General features: G+C 38.2%; 1 protein-coding gene across 4 annotated transcripts in view; it reads left to right on the plus strand.

The window, feature by feature from the left end:
- SRPK2 (SRSF protein kinase 2) overlaps positions 1-27,334 on the plus strand; it is a 126,863-nt gene that overhangs the window by 90,291 nt on the left and 9,238 nt on the right. For all 4 annotated transcript variants that reach the window (XM_053942677.1, XM_053942680.1, XM_053942681.1 and 1 more), the window contains 10 exons: positions 479-566; positions 813-900; positions 5,952-6,058; positions 8,380-8,545; positions 10,577-10,602; positions 12,049-12,295; positions 13,155-13,643; positions 17,414-17,514; positions 17,608-17,715; positions 27,142-27,211. In XM_053942677.1, coding sequence (XP_053798652.1) covers positions 479-566; positions 813-900; positions 5,952-6,058; positions 8,380-8,545; positions 10,577-10,602; positions 12,049-12,295; positions 13,155-13,643; positions 17,414-17,514; positions 17,608-17,715; positions 27,142-27,211 — 1,490 coding nt within the window. The remainder of the gene's footprint in view (positions 1-478; positions 567-812; positions 901-5,951; positions 6,059-8,379; positions 8,546-10,576; positions 10,603-12,048; positions 12,296-13,154; positions 13,644-17,413; positions 17,515-17,607; positions 17,716-27,141; positions 27,212-27,334) is intronic.

Consider the following 27,334-nt stretch of genomic DNA (forward strand, 5'->3'; position numbering starts at 1 on the left):
TATGTGCATGATAAAGTTATGTAAATATTTACTGTCTTTTTGTGCAGAAAGATGACTACAGTCTTGTTTTGCTCTTGATTAACAATGTAGTTTATAAAAGCTCTCAGAAATAAATGTAATTCTATTTTCTTTGACAAATTAGCTGTGTTTATTGAATTAGCATGTTGTCTTGAACATGCAAGAATAAGCTTATAATTTTTATTTATTTTGTATCTTTAATGAAAAAATATAATTACCTTCATTAAATGATAACATGCGTAAGCAGATTCCTCTTTTAGAGACATTAGCATCAAGGAGACTAAAATATCAATAATTACACTGTTAACAGTGTTGTTAAGAGTTGTCGTTAAGTGTAATTTCAGCATTTTCTGTACAAATGCATTAGACTATGAAATATTCTAGTTAAAATTTTTCAACCTTCAAAGTATGTTTGTTTTAGCTCAGTGTACATGTTGAAAATGTTTCTCTTCTTTTCAAGGGGAAAAAGGTTTGTTGCAATGAAAGTTGTAAAAAGTGCCCAGCATTATACGGAGACAGCCTTGGATGAAATAAAGTTGCTCAAATGTGTAAGTATCACTATTGCAATACAGTGTTCAATTAACAATAATAACAGTAATAGTGAATTAAAAAAACCACAAAGAATTGATTTTAGACTCTTGTTTTTTTACATATTGTCCTCTAAACGTCTGGCTTATTATGAATTAATATTTTCTGAAGCTCCAAAATACTTAAGTTTGTATGGAAATCTAAGTAATTAGTATTTTAAAGTGAACTGTTTTCCTAAAATATCAGTGTTTGCATTCTTGGTTTAGGTTCGTGAAAGTGACCCCAATGATCCCAACAAGGATATGGTTGTACAGCTAATTGATGACTTCAAAATTTCTGGAATGAATGGAATTCGTATCCTTTTGAGAACATGGCATTCTCATTAAAGATATTCTACTGAAATAAGTAAGCATTTAGTTCTGGATTTTTTTTGTAGTTAATATTACTTTAAATATGCACAGTTGAAACACCAAAATGTATGTAGATGCCAAGAGAAGTGCAGTGTGGAAAGCACTCTATGAAATGAAAGTAACTTAGCTTTTCTAAACACAGTGTAAAATTAAAAAAGAAGTCTTATATATCCTTTCATGGTCTGGTAGAACTAGAGATAGATTACTTTAAAAATGGAGTTTACTGAAAACATTTGTAATAACTGAAGCTTACAAGAAATACTTTTTTTTTGTTCTAGACTGGTAAAGAGAAATTGTTGGTGTCATGAAAAAGCTGGTTTCTGTTTTCTTGTGAGAAGTGTGAGGTCATGGAGATGTTTCTCTTGTTCATGTAATCACTGTTTGGCCAGTTGTTAACCTTGTTTTTGGCAAAGGTTGTAAAGCTATGTCTTTGAAAGCTTTCTTAGCAAAAACAAAAGAGGGGTGGTGGAAAAAGAGAGAGGTAAAGTGAAATACAACTGCCTTATTCTCAGGGTAAATTTTGGGTCTGTGAATAAATTTGATTTTAGAGTCGAGCTAAACTGAGTTCTCCTTGTTAGTTGTATTAGGTATTTTAGGAGCTTATTATATTACTGTGCTTTCATTTACTGTTACGGCTGGACTTAGGTGTGTGCCTGTTGTGTTTTGGAGCCCAGTAGCAGACCTCATTGTTCATGGGTCATATTGCCAGAGAGACAGTTCCTGCTCTAGAGAGCCTAATGATGCATTGATTTTGGTGATGTGCCTTCAACCTTCAGTAGATCAGATTAAGGTACCTTTCACCAACTCCCATCTTCTAGGAGAGGAATGTAGAAGGTGACTGTCAGTAAATCTGAATGCTCACTAGAAAGCATCCTTCCAGACAGAAGTGTGCAAGCAGCTTTCATCCTGTTCATCTGTCTCTTGACATTAGTTATAGTGGTGAGAATGAGAGTGTGGGGTCAGGTGTTCTCAGTTACAGACTGGTGTCTAATCTCCTTTGCCCCATTTTTGGTTTTCATCTGACTGTAGAACAATTGAAGAATAATTCTTTTTAGAAACCAAAAAATTTTAATTTACTGTTTTATTGTAAAGCACTAATATGAAATAAGGAGTAGGACAATGCATTCAAAGCTGTACATAGAAATAACTCTTATCTCTTTATCAGAGCAATTTCCCAATAATGTTCTTAAATTCTTGCTAAGATTCACATGTATACCACTGTATTAAAGATGAGGGCTGTTGCTAGGTGTGAAGAGTAAATTTTGTTAGTGATAATACTTTGAAATCATATCCAAACTTGCATCTTTTTGCAATATAGCACTTACACTGATAAGGCCAAAAGAGACCATGTGCTAGTGAAAAATAAGGGGTCAGGTAGCTTTGTATTGGCAGATTAAAACTGGACAGTTGATGTTGATTTATTCTGTTTCAGTTTTGCCTTCATGTTAAAAACTGGCAGTACAGAAATTTTTATGTAGAAGGCAGATGTTCCTGCCTTATTGAAAAGTACATTTCCCAGAAAAGTACCAGTATACAGGATGGATTGATACTGGACTCAAATTTAAATTGCATCTGGAAGTCTGTCAAAGTCCTGACTGCCAGGAAAAATATGATACCGAGTATCTTATGCATTGAGTTTTCCTGAGAACAGCTTGTGCATCCTGAGTTATTTGAGCAGTGGTTGGTTGCATTATTTCATCAGCTCCTTTTTAAGTTCTGGGGAAAATAATCTTTGATGTAGGTTCTCTTAGGATGGAGCAAGTAATTGATTTTAATGTTTTGGTGCTGTTTACTTTTTAAAATGCCGTATTAGAGCTACATTAGTGTCACTGACTTGCACAGGTTGAGAGAAATAGAGTAATTTGAGATCTTTTCCATGCTCTGCTGTTTCCAGCTTCCTTTGGGCAAGTCACGAAATATCTGTTGCTTGACTATAAAATAAAACACCATATGCTTCATAGAGGCTTGGTTATTGGTTATGGAATGCATTTAAAATCTAAAACAAGACAGAAGAGAGGTGCATGAATCCTTTGGATGGCTAATACCACAAAATGTCATGGAGCTTCCAAACAGGGAAAATTGTCAAGAACCATGTAGAACAGAGCTGGGATTGTGCAGAGCCATTGGCCTGCACTGTGTGACTGCAAACTGTCATCTTTCTCCTAGGAGCTGGAGTAAGTGTTTATATACAGAGGAATTTTGATACTGTGTTATGCTGCACTAGGCTGATAATTGTTTACCTACTTGTATATTTTGCAAAGATTGCAATTACGACTTTTTAATGAAATAACAGAATTCATGATCTTGGGCACTTTGGTGTTTTCAATATGTGTGAATTATGATGTTTGTTTGCAGTGGACATTTATTAGAGCTGCAATAAATGTTCATTTCAGTGTAGCATCTTTTAAATGAAAGATTCAGATAATCATATAATGGAACAAGTGTTTTGAGAGACAAATGGAAAAAATAAGGAAGGAAACATTCCCACACAATCAGACATTATAGTGATTGCAATGTATCTCCAAAGAATATAGAGTATTAATTAAATGTCATCATGTCTAAATGCTGCCAATCGAGAAGCAACGGAGATGCATCCTAAAGTCTTCTGTGCTGGTACAAGAGCTTAACTGGCCTTTATCCTTTGTCATATTTCTAAATGCTTGAGTAATGTGTATTTATAGGTAGATAGTTACAGGTAGGATTTGAGTCAAGAAAGAACAGCTCTCCGTACTTACACCTGTCAGCTGATTAATGTTAGATTTACTCTCACTTTTGCTGCTGTGCTTAGTTTCCTCCTGTGAGACATCCCCTGTGCTGCTTTGAAGAGAATTGCACAAGAAGCCTCCTCCAAGAATGTCTCCTAGGTGGGCTTCAAAGTTTTTTTGCTGCAGGACTTTTTGGACCTTCTCACCAGTCAAGTTATTGGTGCTGTAGGAGGATCCTGGGATTTGCAAGGCTGGTTTCCTAGTAGTTTATGCAGACCTTTTCCCAAACTCTTTGTTCTGGACAGTCTGGCTTAAGGTTAATGTTTTTCAGATCAGGATAGTAAATCAGACAGCAGTCACATTTTTCCATACCTACTCCCAACACTGAGCCTGCTCTATATCTTCTCTCCATTCCAGTTGTCTCTCCAGTATGGAGTGTCCCTTGAGTTTGTCCAAGTCCTCCCTGCAAAATGTTGCAATCTCTTTTTTTCAAGTAGATGTCACTTTCTGGTGACCTTCCCTCTTTCTGCCTGCCTCTGCCATTCCTCTTACATCTTCCTTCTTGGTGCTCTCTCCTGGCCTCTCAGCTGTTTACTTCCCTACATCCCTCTCTCTTCTGGTTACTGGCAATGCTTAACATTTTTGTAAGTGCAAGGAATGTCAGGAATGTGCATTGGAGAGTGCAGCAGCAGTGGTCTGAAGGACTGTGGGCGGGTGTCCTATATTTCATTTCTGAATGTTGCAGTGTCCTTTTTGCAATCTGTGTTGCTGTAGCTTTGCAACTTGACTGCGTGGGCTCAGTTAATAAGCCCTGCAGAGCTCATGCACTCTGCTCATCCTTTATGATGGCTGTGTGCTCTGCTAGTTCATTGTGGGGTAAAGTAACCAAGACTGTTTCCACTTCTGAATGGAACGGAGTTCTGAGTACACCCAGTTGATGTGAGTGGGAAATGACTACTCAATGTCTCCTCTAATGCAGGAATTCAGGAATGTGAAATGAGATTAACAGTTGGGTACAGTTATGTTACAGTTCTTCACAGTGTGCTTTGACCAGTCTTGAGACCTTTTACTATTGATGTAACTTCAGTATAGAGGATGCAGATGTTAAAACTTCAGTTACCTATATGCATATAGGTAGGTATTTGAGAAGAATGTGTGTGACAAACTGACAGACAAGGTAAGTCTCATTTTAACAAAAGACAGTGGCTCTTAAGATCATTGCCAAGACTTTAGTTTAATAAAACTTAGAGAAGTTAGGCAAGATTTCTAGCAGTCTAGAAGTGGTCATCTATATGAAAGGTCTCTAACATAGTCTAATTCATTGAGATTTTCCTGCAGTATCCATCAATTAATTTTTGGTTATTTGTATTACATTGTTCTTTGCAAGGTTATAGTATCATGTAGTTAAGATTTTAACATCTTTTCTGATTTCCAGGTATGTTAAGGTCATTCCTAGCTCATGTTTGAGGATTAATTGGATATAGTCTAATTGTATAACTTCTTGCCAGAATGTTGTGGATGGTAAAACTGTGAATTATCTTCCATATCTGAAGATTTTCTCAATAGAAGGATAACCTACCCAGGCATGTAGGTGTAGAATCTCTTAACTTAGAAAGCCTTTGAAGCAGAGATCATGGGAAGTTCCTAGATCATGTTTTTTTCCTAATAATCTCCCCTGGTAACTGATTGTTTGCCTCTGTCATGGGCCAGTAGTAAATGCTGTGTCTAATTAAACATTTTGGTATTGTGTTTTTTGCATGTTGCTTCTGAGTTCTACATTTCTTTGTTTAAGAGTTCTTTGATGATTGACTGTTGAGCTTAATAAAAAAATGGTTGTTATGGTTCATTTTTAAAACATAGTTGCTGCACAGTTTTGTTATTAAAACCTTCTATTCATATAATTTAAAATTTACTAAAAACTAGAGATCATAGGCCAAACCAGTACTTTCAACTGTCTCAAAGAAAAGAAATGTTTGTTAGTTACTTTTGAAAATTACTTTCTTAATTATTCACCCTAATGCTGTTGTTAACATGCAGAAATAATGGACAAGATTTGTGTAATTAAAATGTTTTATTTTAATTAATTTTGCAGTTGAACAATTTTGCAGTTGCTTCTGAATGGTTTTATATATAATTGAAGCAAGGTACCAAAGCACTTACCATGCTCATTTTAGGGAGAATCATTTCCCCTCTAAAGGGGGTGACGACTCCTTTAGCCAGAACACAAGCAAACATTTGTGTTGATCTCACGAACAAGTTTGTTTGGAAGTTATCCTTAATTAAATTACAGATGTCTGCATGGTCTTTGAAGTACTTGGACATCATCTTCTAAAATGGATAATCAAGTCCAATTATCAAGGCCTTCCTATCCGTTGTGTTAAAAGCATAATCCGACAGGTAAGTTTTGCTAATATTCTAATTAGGTTTTTCCACAATTGTTAACAGTTTGAAGGTTAGAATTATGATATTTGAACTGAACTCTTAATACTATCTAAGATAATTTTATTTTAATCTCAGTGGGGTTTGCAAGAGCATCTTAATGGGTAGCCTGCACTTCTGCATACAGGGGTTTTGGGGGTGTTTGCATTGTGTTTTTTAATTGTCTCTTATGATAAGGGAGTGTCCTGAACTCCTTTAGAGAGTAAAAAGTTGAAGCAATGAGTCTTTTTCATAGATGTGAAGATACTCATATTAAATTGCAGTTTTGGTTGACATGTTGGACTTCTTAATAAAATGTGGAAAATAAAAGATCATAACCATGGAAAATAGTAATACCATTGTGATGTTGATAGTGACGAACAAAAATGGTGTCTCTCTGAAAAATGAAAGTAACCCGTTCTTTAAAGAAATTGGTGTCTGTCTAAGTTTTTTTAGAGTTTTAAGTTTTTGTAGAGTCAGAGTGTTAGCAACTTGAAACAATTCAGAACATTCCATTGGTATGTGTTCTTTCAAAATATGTTCTTTCGCTAATCTTTGAAAATCAAGTTGCTGAGAGGTCATTTTAAGGAGAAAGTGTTTCAGCAAGGAGAATGCTTATATGTAATACATCATAGAGTGATTCAGGGTGGAAAAGTCCTGAAGGAGCATCAGTTCCAACCATTAGCCTGCTGCCAAGTCTGCTACTAAACCATGTCCCTTAGTGCCACATCTGTACTTTTTAAAATACCTCCAGTGGTGGTGATGCCACCACTTCACTGGGCAGCCTATTGCCTTGGCAGCCCTTCAGTGAAGAATTTTTTTCTGATATCCAGTCTAAACCTCCCTTGGTTTAGATACTTGCTCTGATTCTGTTGCTTGTAACCTTGGAGAACAAAGCGACCCCCACCTGGCTACCACCTCCTTTCAAGCAGTTGTAGAGTGAAGGGACCTTTTTTTGTCAGCCTCCTTTTTTTTACAGACTAAACACCCCCAGTTCCCTGCATCAGACTTGCACTCCAGACCCTTCCCCAGCTCTGTTGCCCTTCCTTGGGCATGCTCCACATGTCTTGTAGTGAGGGGCCCAAAACTGAACAGAGGATTTAAGATGTGTCCCCATCAGTGCAGAGTACAGAGGGACAATTGGTGCCCTTGGCCACACTATTGCTGATAATGCCAGGATGCCATTGGCCTTCCTGGCTAGCCAGGCACACACAGGCTCATGTTCAAGCACTGTCAACCAGCACCTCCAAGGGCCTTTTCCCTGGGCCACTTGCCAGCCACTCTGTCCCCAGCCTGTGATGCTGTCTGGGGTTGTTGCGACCCAAGGGCAGGACCCAGCACTTGGCCTTGTTGAACCTCACATAATTGGCCTCAGGCCATCATCCAGTGTGTCCAGATCCCTCTGCAGAGCCTTCCTGCCCTCCAGCAAATTTAATGTTCCCACCCAACTTGGTGCCATCTGCAGACTTTCAGTGAGTGCACTTGATCCCCTTGTCCTGGTCATTGATAAAGGTAATAAACAGGGCTGGCCCCAGTGCTGAGCCCTGGAGAACACCACTGGTCATGGCTGCCAGCTGGGTGGAACTCCATTCCTCACCAAGCTCTTGAGCCTGGTGTCCACTCAGGTTTTACCCAGCAAACAATGCACAGCCCAGCCAATTCTGCATTTTGGAAGGTAGCTGGAAGTGAATTGGATAAAGGCTCTGAGCAGGCTGGTCTGATTCTGAGGTTAGATACACCTCTGAAGGTGGTATTACTCAGGTGAAGGTGTGAATCACAGTCTTCCAACCTGAATTGCTTTTTGAATATAGACGAAGGTAATTCAAACACTTCATACCCGGGAAAAGAGGAAGAGCTTAGTCCTGAAAGATTAAAAAGCTTTTATTTTTGAGAGACCAGAATTAACTATTTGGACTAATGAGAGTGGCATTGTTTGGTAAGGCTTTCAGGTTGCTTATTAAAGATAATGTAGATCTTTCTTCTTTTTCTACTTGGACACAATTTGTGATGCACATGTTTTAAAAACTGGTTTCTGAAAGTTGAATATGAAGCAATTCAGTCATTGCTCTGGTGTTACTGAGCATTAAACAATTTTACTTCATAAGCTTCTGTAATTCCATACTGCAGTGGAAAATTATATGTTTATGCTACTAATTGGTAATACATTTTTTCCATTTTTTGGGTACTTTTGAGCATTGGGATAAGATCAGGCTTATTTTAAAATGCAGCTGAAGGTTGAGTTTCTTAATAAATTTAGCTGCAGTTTCAAGCAGATTTTTAAAAAATCCCTTTGTAATTAGGTACTTCAGGGTCTAGATTACCTGCACAGCAAGTGCAAGATCATTCATACGGATATAAAGCCAGAAAACATTTTGATGTGTGTGGATGATGCCTACGTGCGCAGGATGGCTGCTGAAGCTACCGAGTGGCAGAAGGCTGGTGCTCCTCCCCCTTCTGGCTCAGCAGGTATGAACAGGATATTAAAATGCAATGTAGGGAACTACCATCAGTATATTATTGCTAACAGTATTTTGTCCAGTGAAAATTCATAGTTTAAATAATTGCATGTGAAAAATCCATGACTGTTTAATTCTTATTCCTACTCTGGAAACTATCAGAATAATGATTTTGTACTGGTTTTGCATGTTCAAGTTTTCAGGGTCCCCAGAGACAGAAAAATATTTATTGGTGTAAATTTACTCCCATGCCACAAGCTTTAATGCCTGGGTTTTAGTCACATTGGAAGCTTACATCTCTAATATTGACAACAATTAATAATCTTACCTAAACTATGTCTAGTTCTGTTATAAATTCACCAGCATCCTTGTGAAATCATCTGCCTTTTTGTCTATTGTAACTTACTTTTAAGATGCAATGAAAAGTTTTACGTTCATGGTTTTTCACCCTTAAAAATGGAATTTATTGTACCTAACTGAACTTGTGATAAGCCCATTTTCCTAGGGGTATAAAATGTTTTATGTTACGCTTGCCAAGAGTTTAGATAGGAACTGTACTTTATGTTTAGCTAGGAGAAGCCAAGGTAAAGAAGTTAACAGCAATAAGACAAACAAGGAGGAAGTGTGGCTTTTCTAGTGATTTTCTTTTTAGTACAATGTACTATATATTTTTAGTACTACGGTTGCTACTAATTTGCCAATTGAGCACATCAGCTACAGGCAGTGGAAAAGTGATTCCCTTTGTAATATTGTCAGAAAATTAACAGATTAAAATCTGTGAGGTATGCTAAAAATACTTTCTATATTGAGAACAAATACAGTGATCAGGATCCATTTCACAGCATTACATATTTGGAGATGAAAACCGGTATAAATGGTGAATGTATTATATTAAATTTGACATAATGTATAAACACGTAGCTAGAGATTTTATGTTACTTATGTGGGAAATAACTTGATTTTGTTCATGCAGCCTTTGTATTGCTTCCTGACATTAAAATAAGTATTATTTTAAAGAATGGCATTCTTATCACGCTTGGTTCTTAGCAAATTGTAATTAAATATATGGCTTTCCACACAGGAGCTGAAGATGTGTTTTCTTTACAGCATTGCAAGAATAGGTGGTGTATAATTTCCCTTTTTATAGGAGTGACAGTGCTCAGGTTTAAGAATCTTTTTGAAAACCTTGCTCTTTCAAGGGTATTCTAGCAGGTTTTTCCCTGAGCTTAGCAGCAGGATCTAAATGTATAAAACAACTCTATTTATTTGGCATTCCTTAATTGCCATAGGCCTGTGAGAGGTTCTCCCCTGTTCAGTTCCTCTTGCTTCACTTTGCTTCTCTCTCCTGTTTTTGGTTATTTCTGTTGGTTTTGATCACAGGGGGAGGTTTTATGTGGCTTGTGGTGCTCTGTGAGTGTGACAGTCAGCAGCATTGCAATCCCATCAGGGCCAGTCACTGATGGGATGCTGCTCAGAGGTGCTCGGAAGAGGCCCATGCTGGAACTGCTTTTTCTGTGATATGGTGTGTTTTTTCCTTAGGCACTTCTTCATGCCTCCAGTCCTAGCAATCAAACTGCCTTGTTTCAGAGTAAAACACATGAGTATTTGGCTTTTCTGTTGGGTACAGCACAGTAGTTGTATCTTTGCTAATGTTCCCCGAGCTATTTAAACCAGTCTGTACCTGCTCTGCCAGCTGATGACATATATTTAATCTTTGACAGCTCTGCAGGCATTCCATGTTCTCTATCCACTCTTTATGGTTCAGCCTTTTTTTAAAATTTCATAAACTCTCTGCCAGCCACAACACAGTGAACACAGCTGCTAGCTTCTTCCAGTCCCAGATGCTCTAATGGAGACATCAAATGATTTCAGGCAGCATGTACTTGTAAAGAGTAAAAAATCTGGCTAACAAAGTAAACTTAACACTGCCTTATTTAGTTAAGAATACTTTTAAATTATTTCTACTAGTTTTTGCTTTTATAGAGTTGTTTTTGAAAAAGAAAACCTTTATTTTATTTACGTTTTATTTTTGTCTTTTTAGTGAGTACAGCTCCACAACAGAAGCCTGTAAGTATTGTTATATAATACAATTTGACTGCCTTATTTTCTGTGTTTCTCTGGCTATTAATATGTATTAGACTGTTAGTAGCCTCAACCCTTTTTAAAAGCTTTCTTTGAATAAAGCTTTTATCTTTCAAAGAACATTTTTCTTTTCATGTCTGTGGCTTTACCAGTGTTAAGCACAGTATTCCTGTGATGGAAATTCTCACAGACATACAGTTCTATAGCTATGTCAAACTAAGTTAAGCATTGCCATTTTCTTCTCTTGAGGAATAATCCATTCGTCCAAATCCTGACAAAAATGGGTGAATGCACTAAATATTGTGCATTGCAGATATCTTAAGGGTATAAAGGCTTTAATCAACAAGGCCTGAAAGTTGAGGCAATTTTTATGAGGTTTGAAAGATCCCTTTGCCATATGCATATAGGAAATAACCAATGGTAATGCAGCTGTTCAGAAATATCTGCTTTCTGTGTGTACAGAACATGTGGGTATACAATATGGATGAAAATTGCTAGGGTTGTGAAATTTAAAGTCTTGTTTAGACGATCCCATGGCTTTTTGTGAAGATAACAGGATTAACAGATAAACTTTTGAGAAAATGTTTCTCTCTGTTTACTTTATTTTTTGATTATATGAGGATTTCTTACTGTGATATTTAAACAATGAATGAAAACTGGATAGATCTCATTTATCAGATTGTAGAAATAGAAGCCACAATTCAGTTAAAATGGAAGGAAGTGTTTCAGTCTGAACTCTGATGCATTCATTTTTCATTTCTTTGTTTTTGTACCTGAGTTTTTCAATCCTTATGTTACATAAAATGAGAAACTTCATAAAGACCATCTGCTGTTTGTAATTCATATGTTTTGGGCCAGAAGGGAGTAATAAAAATGCTTTCCTTTCACAGGAAAATAGCTGAACAACACAAGTTTTATTTAAAATTCACTGTTTTCAGAATCTTTAATTTCTTGTGTCTTTTTGCTCAGAATACTTTTGCTGGTTGTTACCTGCATTATACACAGAGAGAAATAAGGTATTAAATTTATATGTAAACAACTAATATGATACTTGATTATTTTCCACATACAGTATCATCTGTTAATCTGGATTGGCATTTAAGATTATTGTGTTTATCAAGGTTATAGGATCATGGGAATTTTATTATGGCATCTTAGATGTATAGATGTATTTTGCTCTAGTATCTAATAATGACCATGTAAAAACACAATTAACTCTGTAAAGTTCTGGTGGATTTTTGCTTCATACAGTCCTGTATCATTCTTGATTTGAAGTAAACTGGAAAAAGCAATACAATTACTAAATTACTTGCCATATAGTATAAAAAAAAAAAAAAAAACTGTAATCAAACTGTAAATTACTTTGGTGTGAGATGCCTTGAAAATAAATAATTAATTTTTCTTTTTCTTTCTTTGGTTTTAATATTTCAGGTAGGAAAAATATCCAAAAACAAAAAGAAAAAACTGAAGAAAAAACAGAAGAGGCAAGCTGAGCTGCTAGAAAAACGCCTGCAGGAAATAGAAGAACTAGAGAGGGAAGCTGAAAGGAAGAAAATAGAAGAAAACGTAACCTCATCTGTACCATCAAATGAACAAGAAGATGAGTACCACCCAGAGGTGAAACTAAAAACAGCTGATATAGAAGAGGTAGTAGATGAAGAACCTGGAAATGATGATGGTTAGTATTACTTGTTTTTATTGACTCTGAGTTTACTGTTTCAGAGCAGAAAGTAACTGTACAGTGTTGCATCTGGTGCAGTGAACAAAATCTCAAAACTGTCCTAGTTCATTAAGAATTTTCTCCTGTAGGTGAAATTGTAACTGCAAAACCTAAAAAGGTAAATAAAAATCAAACTTACTACAGAAGTGAAGAAAACCATCAATAGCAGTGTATAGCTATAAACAATTCAAAAAGCACCTAGAAGACTCAACAGAACAGTCACCGTGCCACATTAAGTGGAATAACTGAGTATCCTGGTGAAGTTGAAGAACAATAAGATGCTTTTTTCTATAATATTATTGTCATAGTTGGAGTCATCATTGCTTTCCCCTTTTTTTCTTACAGTGTTTGTTGTAATGATCTATCAGATAACAAAGATCGCAACTTCTTCACTAAAATTTTTGATATGTCTTGTTGAACTTCCTGTTCAGTCCTGGTGATTTGGACCATAATCACTGTGGTCCAGCTCCCTTCTGGTTTCCCTGATTTTCTTGTCAGCTCTTCAGTCCTGATAAAGATGTAACTACTGAGACTGTAGTTCAGTTTGGTTTGTTTTGGTTCTGCTTTTTTTTTTTTTTTTTGTTTTCCTACTTCAGTGATGACTCCATTGACATAGATTGAATTCTGGATTTTTAAAAGCTTGCTTTTGCCTTTAATTTAGATTTTAATGTTTGCATATTTCAGTGATACTCAGTGTTTCCTTGTGTGATACGTCAGAAGTCAGGTAGTTACTGAAGAGTTAAAAATAATGAAGTGCCTAATTTTAGTCTGGTTTATTGCTAGGTGGTGTAATGTGTTCCTTGCTGAAATTTTTCAGGTGAAGCAGAAGATCAGGATGAAAAAGAAGACACAGAGAAGGAAAACACTGAAAAAGATGATGATGTTGAGCAGGAACTTGCCAACACTGACTCTACAGACCCTAAGTGGATAGAATCCCCCAAAACTAATGGCCATATTGTGAACGGCCCATTCCTATTGGAACAACAGATTGAAGATGAAGAAGAAGAAGAGGAAGAATGTCCAAATCCAGAGGAGTATAATCTTGATGATCCAAATGCAAAAAGTGATTATTCTTATAGCAGCTCCTATGAACAGTTTAATGGTGAATTGCCAAATGGACGTCATAAAATTCCAGAGTCCCAGTTCTCTGAATTTTCAGCGTCGGTGTTCTCTGGGGCTCTGGAGTCTGTAGCCTGTGGTTCTGCTGTCTCTGAAGGATCAACTGTAACTGAAAGAGAGGAGAGCAGCCCATCTCATGACAGGAGCAGAACAGTTTCAGCTTCCAGCACTGGGGATTTGCCAAAAAGTAAGTGTTCCTCTTAATGACTTTTGTCTAGTAGCATGGGTGTGTATTGTATTAAATAAAAGAGGCAGGTAAATGGAATACAAAGGCAGTGGTTAGGTTAAGAAAAGATTGTTTAAATTGGATGTTTTTTCTTGCAGAACTGTGATTTATGGGTTATTTTCCACTCTAGAACTTGCTTTTAAGGGGTATTAGATAAACAAATTATTGTAGAATAAATAATTACATTGACAAGTCAGTCTACATGTGAAAGAGAAAAGGAAATCTATAGTTAGTTGCAAATAAACATAATTCCTGTAGTTTAAAGGTAGAAGATGAGTTCCTGTAGTTTAAAGGTAGCATGAGATCATGTAACCTGACGTCCTTTGATAACAAGTCAGTAATATATCATCTTTTAAGCCCAGTAACCTTTATTGTTGGCTTAAAATGTATTTTTAAAAAAGAAAAATACCTGTTCTTAAATGGACAAATTGTATGTCCTGTAATTATAATCTGTTTTGACTGAAATGTGTTCCACTGCCTGGTACTCTGAATTGTTTTAGAAGAATTGTAGCAAGTTTGAACTTGTCTGGCTGCAGCTTCTGTCTGTTACTTCTTATCACATCTTTTCTCAGTCATATTGAAAAATTCTGTATTATGCTGTGTTTTCATTCATTAATTGTTCTTTCTGTGTCAAACAGTTCCTGTCTTAACCTTTTATTAATACTCAACAGGGCATGTTGCCAACCCTCAGCTCATTATGGTGTTTCTATATTCAGCATGGTTTTGGATATTTAAATTCTGGCCATCAGTCCAGAACTTTTGCCTGTAAATCCATTTGAAGACATGGAAGGTGAAATCTTGGTGTCATTGCAAAGAGCTGGATTTTTGCCATTGAATTAAATAGCTTCAGGATATTACACATAGGTCTTATTTATAGTGCCAGTGGTTAAATGATAAATATATGGGTTTCAGCTTTAATAAAGAAAATACTGAGAGTCTAAATGTGAGTGGATAGAAGAAAATGGGAGCTTAGGGAGAAGATCACCAAGCCTGCCATCAGCATTGCCACAGATGAATTAGAGCTGCATTGAAAAATGCAGTCAAGTGTATTTCTTGGTTTAAGACTTTAGAAGAGCAATTCACACAGTTTATTACAGGGTCTGACAGGTAAGGTAAGAAATAGGAAATAAAATACAGCTCAGTAGAACTGCATTTCTGGAAGATCCGGGCAAATAAGGCTTTTAATCCATCTCCTTACACTCTGAAGTCCCAGAAACAATACAGAAGAGGTTCCTAGATGCCTGGTAGTTTCTTCTTTTGTTCTGCCAGCTGTATATAGGCAGAAAGACTCTATTGCTGTTATCCTGGGGTGGTGTGTAAAATTCTCATGTCTTCAAAGATTAAAGCTGCTTTTGTCCTCATGGAAACAGCTTATCTCCATAGCTGGAGAAAAAAAAAATCTACTTTATTCCTTCTTGATGTTATCCCATCAGTTCACACACCTTTCTTGCAAAGAAAGAAGACAGACAGTAAATTCAGTGATAGTTGACTTTTTGAAGAAAGGGGGAAAGATATTAATGGCATCAATAATAACATTGAGTATAACAGGAATAAAACAGATGAAGGTATTTAGAAAGAAGCATACAGGAGTTAGAGGCTATTTAGTATTTTTAAATGGTGCTACATAATTTTTCACCATATCTTTATTCTCCTTTTTTTGTACTGAAGTAGACTTTTGTTTTTCCTCTTTCTCTAGGCATTGCTATGATTGTTAAGTGGCATGGTCTCATTTTTTTGGGGTTCTTGCTTTATTTGGTGCACAGACCAATTTGTGTTTAGTGGATGAGCAGTTTTTATCTTTTTCAAGTTTTCACTGCGTGGCCAAATGCCCTTAAGATAGATCTGTAATTTCCTCACGACTCTCCTCCTCCTCTTTCCAGTGTTTGAATGTTTGCTGAGTACATTGTCATGCTGAGATTGTGAGAATTAAGGTGATATTTCTTAGTTTTTATGGAACTAGGACACAGAAGTGTTCACTAATTTTGTGCACAGGTTAAGCTTATTTGGATGCTTTTTTGTGAGTACTTTCTGGAAAACACACTTGTTCTGACTTCACGTTCAGTTGTAAATGATCTCTGTTTGTCAAATACAGAATCCAAGAATTTATCTTTCAGAAGAGACAGGACTTCAGCATCATAACTTTTTAGAAAAACACAAAAGTGTAGGCAACTTCCCTTTTGCCTGCTCAGGTCCCTCTCTTAGGAAGAGGTTGAAGAAAGCTGTTGTGTAATGCCATATTCAGATGTCTTAGTCATGAGGCTTTCCCCCCCCACACCCCTTCGTTTGACTTTATTTACTGCAGTCCTTCAACAAGACATGTGGGAAGGATTTATCTATTTTTTTTTTTTTTTGCAGAGACTATTGAACTGAGAAAGGTCCTGTTATTTCTTCAGTAATGCATGTGATTGCATTAAAAAATTGCACTGTACTATGCAGCATGTTTTCAAGGGAAGACTTTAATATTAAGCTTACTAGTCTTACTAGTTCCTATCTTTTGAGTGTTTTACTTCTGTCCTTATGTTGATGCTTTTATAAACTTGAGTCTTGGACTCCATTTCAGCTTTTTTTGAAGGCTGTTTGTTGAGGTCACTGCCCCCTCTGCCTTTCCCTATTTACTTGTGTATTTTCATTCTCTCTCTTCTCTGGTGGACCCTGCCACTTTCTTTTCTGGTTGGCTAATATTCAGTGCTCTGATCACCCATTCAAGCTTCCTGTGCCAGCAGCTGAAGATCTCCATCTGCTTTCAGTCACTTCTAATTCACCATTAGCCATCCAGTATTTTTTGCCCTTGTCCCATGTCTGGTGTATTTTTCTCTTCCAAGTCTTCCATCAGTTTATCAGATCATTGCAGTCACAAGGGCTTTTTGGATCTAGTACCTCTTTTTTATCTTACCTTCAGTTTCCAATTTACACCTTGTAGCTTTGGGACAAGGAAACAGAGATCAGTCCTGTGCTTCCCTGTGATTTGTGATACCTGGTTCTGTCTTCTGCCTTCAAGTCATCTGCTTTCTTTCCAGTCTAGGAACTAGCGGGTGGAATGTCAAAACTCTACTGGTGGTGTTAAGATTTCAGTGTCCCAAGAGCCTCTAAAAATTGCAAGATTAATCAGATTAAAGTTCTCCCTTTTTAATCTGGATCATAATTGATGCAAATAGGACCTTCAGAGAGCTTTGAATGCTGAATTATTTGTGAAAAGGATGACAGCCCCCTAGGCTCTCAAATTAACCAGGTTTTGGTGAGTCTTTCATCCCTTGGGACAGGTTTACAAAAAAAAAAAAAAAAAAAAGAAAAGGAAGAATCCAGCCAGATTTTATTTACTGTAGCCAGGCATGGAAGTGCAGGATTTATTTTCTCAACCAGACTGTTCCAAGAACATATCTGTCATGTGTGTAGTGGGTGAGTTCTTGGAGTCTTGAGTTTTCACATTTTCTGTCTGAATCTGTTCTGGGAAACATACTCTGGTTTTGCTTAAAAGCTCTTCTGGATATTGTAGTATTATTCATTTGGCAGCTAAAAAATGAGGAAAAAATTGCACTTGAAATGTATGAGGATATCTAGAAATCAGGTTAAGAAATCCTATTTATGTTGTTTTAATTTCTTGTAACATTCAGCAAATTATTTTGATGTCTTCAGTGTATGACAACACTGAACAAAGTGTCAAGGCAAAACTGCTTAGAGATAATGAATAGTAGGCTTAACATACTAACAATTCTGCATTTTGCTTGTGTTAGCAAAAACTCGTGCTGCTGACTTACTGGTGAATCCACTGGACCCAAGAAATGCAGATAAAATTAGAGTTAAAATTGCTGACCTGGGGAATGCCTGCTGGGTGGTAAGTGTAACTACATCATTTTAGCTGTTCACTATTTAGAACAGATCTTTTTATAGTCCTTTTTTTCCATTAATGTGGTTCTTTCTATTTTAGCATAAACACTTCACAGAAGACATCCAGACAAGACAGTACAGATCCATAGAGGTTTTAATAGGAGCAGGTTACAGTACACCTGCTGATATCTGGAGTACAGCATGTATGGTAAGAACAATGCAATGTGTATTTTACAAGAGTAAAGCTTCTAAAACAGTTGTTTATTTAGTGAGGAAACCTGATGGGGATGGTTTTGATGTTTTGACACAAATACATTATCATAAATGATGCTGTATCAGCTGCTGATGATTTCTTGCCTTTCTTTCAATTTCTCAAGCCTTCTTAATCGAAAGGAAATATTTTGGAGAGCACTAATGGAGTGATGCCTTTTAAACTTGTAGTCAGAAACATGCAAGTTTAGAGAGAAAATATATGTCTATTTTGAATGATAAAATGTAACTGATAAAGTACAACTGTTTGTTTCATTCCAATCTTAGAACCTGGGCTACTGTTAGCTGTGATTACATTCCGTTTTCTTGTGCAAAGTGGCAAAAGAGTGAAATACTTTAAATTGGTGCCAAGTGCAGTGAAAACATGGATTGGATTGGGCTTGGCTCTAGACTTTCAAGAAGGAATTCAGTTTATTGGCTTAAAATATGTAGTAACATTCTGTAGAATTAGTTTTAACACAACTGAAATTACAGCTTTTTAAGAGTCTTTAGAGAACAGAAAAAGTGAAAACTTAATCATGCAGCTTTCTGAAACACCCTAATATCTCTTTGAGGATGAACAAACTGCATGCATCTTCTAATTAAAGATCGTATGTATATCCAAAAAAAATTTAGAAATACCTTTGACTATTTTAAAAGTGAAAATTTAATCAAATCTTTATATTTTACAAATACATGTCTGATAAGAGTAAGTGTGTGAGGAGGAGAAGACTCAAATACTAGACACAGTTTGCAGGCGTGGGTGATGATAAGAATTGCACAGCTCGGAGGGAGAGGAGGAGGAGGATTGAAAGGAACATAAAATCCTACAGATATTATAAGTTCAGCAAGCCATGTGTTGGAAGTAGCTAACCCATAAGTGAAATTAAAGTATGTCTCCTCTGGAGTTTAATACTAGCTTTTTCTTTAGTACACAGAAAACCCATCCATTTCCAAATTTACTCTTCTGTTTGGGGACAAAATGGAGAATTTTTCTATTACATTGAAAACAAAGCATATAAACTATTCCACAGTTATTTAATTCCTTAAGTTATTCTTCTCTTAACTAACTACAAAATCATTGTAGAGACTTTTTTCTTTCACCTAATATTTTGTAAACCTCAGTTGAATTTTATAACATTTTATTTTATTGGACAGCCTGCATTCATCTTTAAGTTGTACTTATCACTGCTAATTTTATAGTCTTATATAGTCTTTTAGTCTTGTAGCTAAAGGCACATGAAGCAGGCTGAGGTCTACCTAGAACTGTGTTTAAAGATAGTGGGGTACTAAATAGCAATATCCTACCTAAGGAATATAATATTCTTGCAATACTTGGGGTTGCCCAGCCTATTACAACTTCTCCTCTGTGTTATATAAGTGTTACTGCTTTCTTCAAACTCAGGGAAAGAAAAAAGCCCAAACCATCACTGCCACTGGAGGTATCTTAACTCAGATTCACAATTATGTATGAAATTTAAAGAGGAAAATGTATTTTTGCCTTTTTGTTATGTAAGCCTTGCAGATAGTAAAGCATTTGAGGCAGAAGTGCTGTAATTCTGTCTTCTGTCACAGTCTTTAGGTTTTTGCCCTTAGGAAATGCAGTAGAAATTTTATAACATTACAGCACTTTATAACATTACAGGACATACAGTTGTTGAATAAAATTGTCATCATGGTATAGTTGTGTAAAAAATAGAGAGCAGCCTCTCAAGCTCATAGAAAAAATTCATCATTTGAAAACCCCTAGAATCTGTTTGCATTGCTGTGTGGCTGAGAAAATGGGTCAGAGCATTGGGGATGCTGATCCTGTATCAGATGGAAAACAGCTCTAAGGTAGGGATTGCCTTGAAGGCCTTAATACCTCTTTCTGCAGAGGACTTGTATAGAGATTAATGGCCAGGAAAGCATTCCTGATGTGGAACTGCAAACTCCCAAATTTATTTAGGCTGTCTTTGGAAGTAATGATGTGAACCTCTCCAATCCCTAAGGCAGTCAAGAGCTGTGAAGTGCCAAAGTATTTTAATGCCTCTACAGCTCCACTTGCTTTCTCAAGTTTGGTTTCCTTGTTGTACCTAGATATTGTTCAGAAAATGCCCTTCTAGGTTATCTTGCTCTTGTTTCATATTTAATTCACTCTGTTCCGTGTTTACTGTGTTTTCAAAGGGATTGTCTGCTGGAGCAGATGGTGTTTATTTTCAGCCAAAATACATCTCTGATACCCTGTTAGCCTTGATGTCCAGGACTCCCAAAAGAGAGCAGAGACGGCTTTGCTTGTACAAGTCCTGAGTCATTAAGGGCATTTTTGGAAGCAGTACTGTGTCCAGCAGTATTTCCATTACTTTTTCCTTGGCAAGTTTCCATCCATCCATACTTTACCTGATGTAACAGCACCAAGCACACATGAGCACTGCTTAGCTTGCAAAGTAGAAGATTTTCTTCATGTATTTTGTATCCAGTACCATGTCAGATATTCTAGCTCACATCTCCATTTTAAAAAATGGCAAAAAAAGGCCTTTCTTGGAACTTAGTGTCTGTAGGGTTTCTGTGTCAGAGATTTGTGTATATAAAACTCACAAATCATTATGTGTAGTGGATTATATGAAGGATGACTTGGAATGCTTGGTACCAGGATTCACCTGGGGTCTTAACTTGGTTTTGTGCTTTATAGATCTCCATTTGACCCTAAGGTTTTCACTGCCTTTTGCTTGCTAATGAAATAATCTTGCTCACTGAGGGTAGCACTGACCATTAGTAGACCAGCTACTGGTTCTTGTATTGGCTTGTATTTATGGCATAAAGTGTGTTAAGCACAGAAGATTGTGTTTTATCTCAGCAGCAGTAGAATGTCTTTTTCCATCATACCATTTGCCTGTCCATTTTACATAGTCTTTAATAATAAGGACGAAGATGAGGTTTTTAAACAAGGCCTCTGATAAGCAAGTCCTGAGCCTGCAAAACATCTGTGTTCCTGTGTGCACAGCAACTTACAGAATATCCCCTTATGAGTCTTCTGGGACATGGTATGTTGTGTCTGAATGGAGAGCATTCTTTACCTGGGCACAGTTAGTTTGGGATGGCTTCATCTAGCCAGGAGCGTGATGGTTTTGATGGAGCTTCCAGGAAAGAAAACTCCTGTTTTGTTTGTATTGACTTTAGTATGGGTCTAGCCAGTTTCTGATCAGAATTACTTGTGCTGGGAGTAATCAGAGCCATGTAAGGGCTCTACCGAAACAGCAAAAGAGGGCAAAATAACTCAATGCTAATAATCTTACAGTGCTGTTTCTTTGGTGGTATGTCAGTGAATAAGTAACATTGCAAACCAGCAGTATGTGAGCTGAATTTTAGATAGTTTGGCATGGCCCAGTTCTTGTGCCCCAAACTTCTTTGAATCAGGTTTAAAGGATGAATGTGAATAACCTCAGACCAGTACAAGTCCTCTGCTCGGAGGTGATCTGAGTTCAGAGTTGCTCAGAAAAAAACAAATAAAGGAAGAAAGAGGATGGTGCATATCTTTGGAGGCTTATAATCAGTGCAGTGCATGCATGAAGTGCTGTGAAGGAGGTTGGATGTCAGTGGACTTTCCAGACCCATGGCAGAGTTGTTTGCTTGTTCAGTGCTTGGCAAAGAATTCCACAAAGTGTAACTTACATTTTTTTTCTCTAGACTTTGGTGATCTTGGTTGGAATGATGCTGTCATTTGCTGGACATGCATAACTTTGGTTAAGGAAATTGTACCGTGCCCTTTTATTTTTCTTTTAACACTGTGGCCTGTTTAAGTGGAATACTCAGCTGTTCTCATGGAGAGCTAGACACTGGGAATCTCTCCACATTTACTAAATTCTAGAAGATGTTCCCTTCCTGTACTGAGCCCTAATTAAATTCTGCCAGCAGGGAGGTGCATCTCTCATTTTCACCCAAAAAAGGGAATAGATTTGGAGGCAGCAGTACCTTTGACAGGACTGAAAACATTCTTGATGATTTAGTTATATCAGTTTGAATTTCCACATTAACAGTATTGAGCGGGTTGCCTTCTTTCGAGCAGAAACTGAACAGACTCTGAGTGATTTAGCATTTCCTAAATCCCAGAAAACACGGAACACAGTACTCCACTGCTGCTGCCAAGAAATCCTGGCAAGATAAGGGAGTTAGTACTGGCAGACGGCATCCTTTTGTATTGCTTCTGGAAATGACTGCAAGCACCATGATTCCACTGCTTTCCCTTGTTCCAGTCTTCTTGGGCTGGAGACAGGAAAAGCACCTGAAGTGATGAATCTCATCATCTGACTTTTGTTCATTACCTTTGGTTTGAGCTGTGGGGAAGAGGTGACTGTGTCAGAGGCTAGGACATGAACAAGGCTTTTAAAGTTTTTAACACTTTTCTGAGGTGTCTTTTGTGGAGAGTTGTGATTTCTGCAATATCCTCTCTTTGTAATAAGACCTAGCATACAGATGACAGCTATAGATCAGCAGGAAGTCAGAGAAGGTGAAAATTGTACTTGGTATTTTATCTACCCAAAGACAATACAGATGATGAAAGAAAACACTATGAGGTGTGACAGAAAGTGTACAGGCAAAGAGCTTTCAAAACAAGGGACATGCTACTACAAGGCAGGCAAGCTTACAGCAGTGGGATTTATTCATGGGCATTTCTGTTCATGTGAGAGAACTCAGAGGAACAGAATGCAGAATGAACAGGACATTGTAAGTTATTTTAAAATTAAACCTACATGTAAGTGCTTGTAGGTGCAGGCTTGTGCCCCCAGTTTACTTCTTTGTATGCTGTTCTCTAATGTGGAGTGGAGAGGTACCTGTCCTTAACTACTCTTCCACTGTTGTAAGCAGGGAAAAAATGATCATGTTTCCATGGGATCATGAGTATCATCATGTCAGTATGTGTGAGTGGCACATACCAAAGGTGTGATGACAAACCTCAGTCTGCAGAGAAGCAGTATTTTGAGGAAAGATTGAAAATCAGAAATGTGGTTTTGAGGGGAGAAAAAGCTGAAGTTGCTATGCACGTATTTTTCAGTAGGCAGATACAGTACAGAATGCTGTTATTACTCTCTGTACACCCTTTTTAAAGGTGGTGGGTGGACAACGTGAAACACTCAAAAGAAAATGATTTCCCAGAGGAGCTGACTTTCCAAAACAACCACTCAGTATGCACGATTCCAAGATCGGAGTGCAGCAAATAAAATAACCCTGTTTCCTTTCCAAGCATCCCATGCAAGTCTCTGTTTTATATATTTGGCCTTTCTTACCAAGCACTAACCTTGCAAAATGCCTTTCATACTCTTCCCATTGCCTGGCTCTTCAGAGGGAGATGTCCATGGGAGAACAAACTGTCAGCTGGTGTGTGCTGACAGACACAGCAAGAAAGCTTTCTGATCTTCTTTCTGTGCTCCCACTGACCTGTGGAACAATGTTCTTAAAACCAAGCCTGTTTTTAAAGCAGTTACAGTGTTTGCATTCACATCTCTTCATTTCAGCTGGGGCAGAGAAGCTCTGGCCAAGAGCTGCATCTCATCTGTCAAAATAATAATTCTGGCCTATAGCTTGTTGTTCTTTTTCAGCTGGAGCTTCAATTCAGGGAGGCTGATGCAGTCCAAGTGAATTGTTCTTACAGTCCTCTCCCAGAGCTTTCCCTAGGCATGCATCCATTTTTCAATCACCAGATTGACTACACAGCTGTCACACAGTGAAAGTGCAGCTATTTCCAATTGTGTGTTTAGATATGGGTCCATTATATAGCAATGCCACCAGTTCTGTACTGTGCTAGGTTCACATACAATCGTGTGGCAGGAAAGAAATAGAGCCTCTTCAGAGCCTATAAAACAGCAGTGTAACCATTTATATGAAAGGTTCACCATCTGCAGATGGAGAAAAGCAGTCTAGACTGGTTTTCTGTGAGAACCTTAGGAAAGTGGTAAGTAGAAATTGCCAGAACAGTCAGTAAAGATGGATGGTTGCCTTGGGCTTCTGTGCCATATGTTGAGTGTGATGTATCTAATTTTTTATCTCAACATAATAAATGCTGACTTGTCTTGAGGTAAATGTCAACATTAAGTAAAAAAAATCATGGTATTTCAAAGTTGGACCTTCTGTCAAGAAGCTTGCTTTTAGAAATTATTGCTTTCAAAGGGAAAGTAAGTAAATATGGTTAGTCTGTATTTATAGCATCATGGAAATTATAGACAAATTTAGGTTTAAAGTGATCTCTGGTATCTGCCTCCTTCTTGAACAAGGGTTGTTGTCAAAAGTAGATGAGGTCACTCAGAGCCATGTCCAGTTGAGGGGTACATACCTCAGGATGTACCTGTTAAGAATGGCATTTCCACAGCCTTTCTGAGCAGCTTGTCCCAGTACTCAGGCAGTCTCACCAAATAATTTTTTTTTCCTCATGTTTGATTGGAATTTCCCATTTTGCTGCCTGTGTTGTCCTTTCATTGGGAAGAGTGTATCTGTATCTTGTTCTTCTCCACTATTGCCTTCAGGCAGTGGAGTGCAGCAGTTAAATCCCTTCTCCCCTTCTCCCACCTGAGCAAACCCAGCCCCGCCAGCCTCCCCTCCTGCATCCTCTGCTCAGCCCCTGTTATGCCTCAGGTTCTCCCTGACATTTCCCCACTTCGACAGGGTCACTCTCATGCTGGTGGCCCCAGACTGGTCACAGCTGGGCAGACCAGACCTGTGGTCACTGTGCTGCCCTTGGGGTCTCAGTCTCCTTGTGTCATCCCAGAGTGTCAGTGACCTCCCTTATGGGGTCTGGGGGGTTGTATGTGCCTACAGGTGGGTGTAAAGTGTGAGTAAGTACGGAGAATGCCCAGGAAGTCCAGAGCAGCAGTGGTTCCACAGCCAGAGCTGTGGCTCTCAGTATGCAGCAGCAGAGATCTTCCAGCAGCACCCATTCGGTAACAGCACGGGCTCTCCAGTGCACCACGCCTTTGGACAGTGGTTTAAAGAGCAGAAAAACTCTGGTACAATCCAGAGGTGTGATTGTCCTTCTTACAGCTATTTATGTGTTTATTAATGTGTCTCTAGCACTGATTCTTTATGATAAAAACCTTTGGGTTTTATTCTTTTTTATGCAAGGACAAATTAATTTCATTTATCTTGCACTGTGTAGCCAGTCTGTCCTGAAAATAGCTGGGAACATACTGCCAGGTTGCCACAGATGAACCTGTGAGACACTGTCTTCCATGGATGCTAAGAACCATCATTACAAATACTTACCACAGCACCTGCCTCGGGGCTGTCCTTGTGTGCATCTGAGTCAGAAGTGGTTTTGTTCTTAGAGTCCTTTAGGGAGAGTCAGAAACTCAAGTGTGCGAAATGCTGCAGCCCCAGCCCATCCTGGGCATGGAGTCAGAGCTGTACAAAAAAGAAAAGAGAAGCATCATCATAGTTTTCAAAAGCTGTAGTTTTTGTTCAGCGAGAGGGTGGTATACAAAAAAATACCCCAAATCTATGGGAATTTTCAGCTCTTGTGGTACACAAACTGATCTGAAATTCAGAGTATCACAGCAGTATGCTTACCTCTTATGCTTCTCTATAAACAGTTTTCACAGTTTTTCGGTTTAATCTTTTTAGTCCCACACAGACATATCGAGCTAGTAATACTTCATTTTTGGGACAGAAACTATACTCTTGTGTAGTCTACCCTTGTGGCTAAATTCAGCTACATTTCTGTTCTTCTCCAGGGATCTGTGTGTAGTAGCATAGAGAGTTTTTCAGTGTCCTTGGGAATCAGCCCCATCGGTGTGTGCTCTCCTGGGAAAGCTGGTCCATCTCTTCCTATGAATAAATACATTGCCATGAGATACAGAGAGGACACTTGGGTCTTCTTTGTCTTATTTCAGGAGAATAACAATGTTCTGAGTGGTGTATAGAGATCTCTCCCAGTGATCACTTTTGTCTGCTTTAAACATTTATTTCAGTTTAGAAACCTGGTATTTTATGAAGTCCTTCAGATTTTTTTCAGCTGTAAAATGAAAACTGTCAATCCTGAGCTAAGAGTGGAATAAGAAAAGTAGTGAATGACTGTTTATTAGTGATAGTAACTTTAGAAGTTAAAGGCCTGTTCAGAGGATCAGCAGAAATGTCAACAAGGGATGTTCTTGTTTTCTTGGCTGCTATGTGTGATTGCAGTGAGTTATGTTGGCTGTAGCTTACTTGGATGACACTGCAGTTCACAGCTTGAAGAAGCCAAGTGCACATAAATAGGCTAAATTTACAGGTGATTTAACAACTCCAGATTATAAATTGGAACAGAAAAGTGTCTATTTTCAGGAGACAAGTGTTTTGTAGTAAATGTTCTAATGGAGTGGGATCCCATCCTAGAATTGTGCTAGGAAGCTCTGCCTCATTTTTGGAATGCTTTTCTGGATCAGGTGTTTTCCCATGTCTTGGACATGGAAAATAGTTCGATGTTTAAACCACCTGGAAAGAATTAGATTCCTGTGGCTGCTTGGGCAATTGGTGAGCCAGAGCTGAAAGAGAATAGTTTAACAAATTAGACCAGATGAATCCATGTGGGGACACAAGTAGGGGCTCTCATAGGTGCTTCAGAGCTTTGCAGCTTTTCATATTCATTACACCCATAAAGAGAAAGTCAGTTTTGCCCTCACCTAGCACAGGGTTAGCATCCCATGGAAGCGTTGCCTGCCCTGAGGGGATCTGGTGTCCCCATCAGTAGCTATCTGGCCATTTGCTCCCATCATTGAAATATTTAAAAAACTCTTTCAGATTTAGAGTCATCAAAAAAGCTAATTCAAGTGATAAGTTATAGTCATAAATGGATTTTATTTGTGATTCAGACTTGTTTAGTTCAGCCTCCAACATGCAGTCTGACAGGTAAATACTTTTTAGATACATGCGTAGCTTTTATTACATGTTCAGAAATATCTGACGTGTTCAGAAATCCTTGTCACAGCCACCAGATGCACAGGGAGTGTGAGGCCGTGTTTGAGGCTGGCTCAGTGCAGCGCCGCCCGAGCCTCGGGAGCCGCTTCCTCGGCAGCAGCGGCAGGGCCTGCAGGGCCTGCAGGGAGGGGCTGCGCTCCAGCCCCGTGTGATTCCCTTCCTTCATCCCGCCTGGATGGGAGCACTGCCTGGGGGGTGGGCACGCTCCAGCCCCAGGCCCTCCCAGGGCTGGAGGTGGGGCTGGCACGGGGCTCTCTGCAGAGCCTGGGTTGGTGCTGCTGCTGCACTGCAGGGGTGATGTCCCCCGGTAAGTGGCTGCTCCTCAGTCTTAGATCCAGTTGTAGGCCTCGAGCTTAGAGTGTGAATCCCTCTGGCTTCTGAGATAGTTGTGATGTTCTGCTGACATCTTACGATCAAAAGCGTTACTTCTGCAGTACCCATGACTGTATCTGTTGCATTGTAGGCGTTTGAGCTAGCGACTGGAGATTACTTGTTTGAGCCACACTCTGGTGAAGACTATTCCAGGGATGAAGGTATGACTCTTTTGAGGTATTGTAAGAGTTTCTTGATATTTTCATACACCTTCTCTTAAATTGCCAGTGAGCTTACAGCTTAAATTTTGTATTTGAGTAGAACTGTTCATACACATTGTTTTC

This window comes from Vidua chalybeata, chromosome 5, assembly GCF_026979565.1.
Source record: "Vidua chalybeata isolate OUT-0048 chromosome 5, bVidCha1 merged haplotype, whole genome shotgun sequence".
Lineage (NCBI taxonomy): Eukaryota > Metazoa > Chordata > Aves > Passeriformes > Viduidae > Vidua > Vidua chalybeata.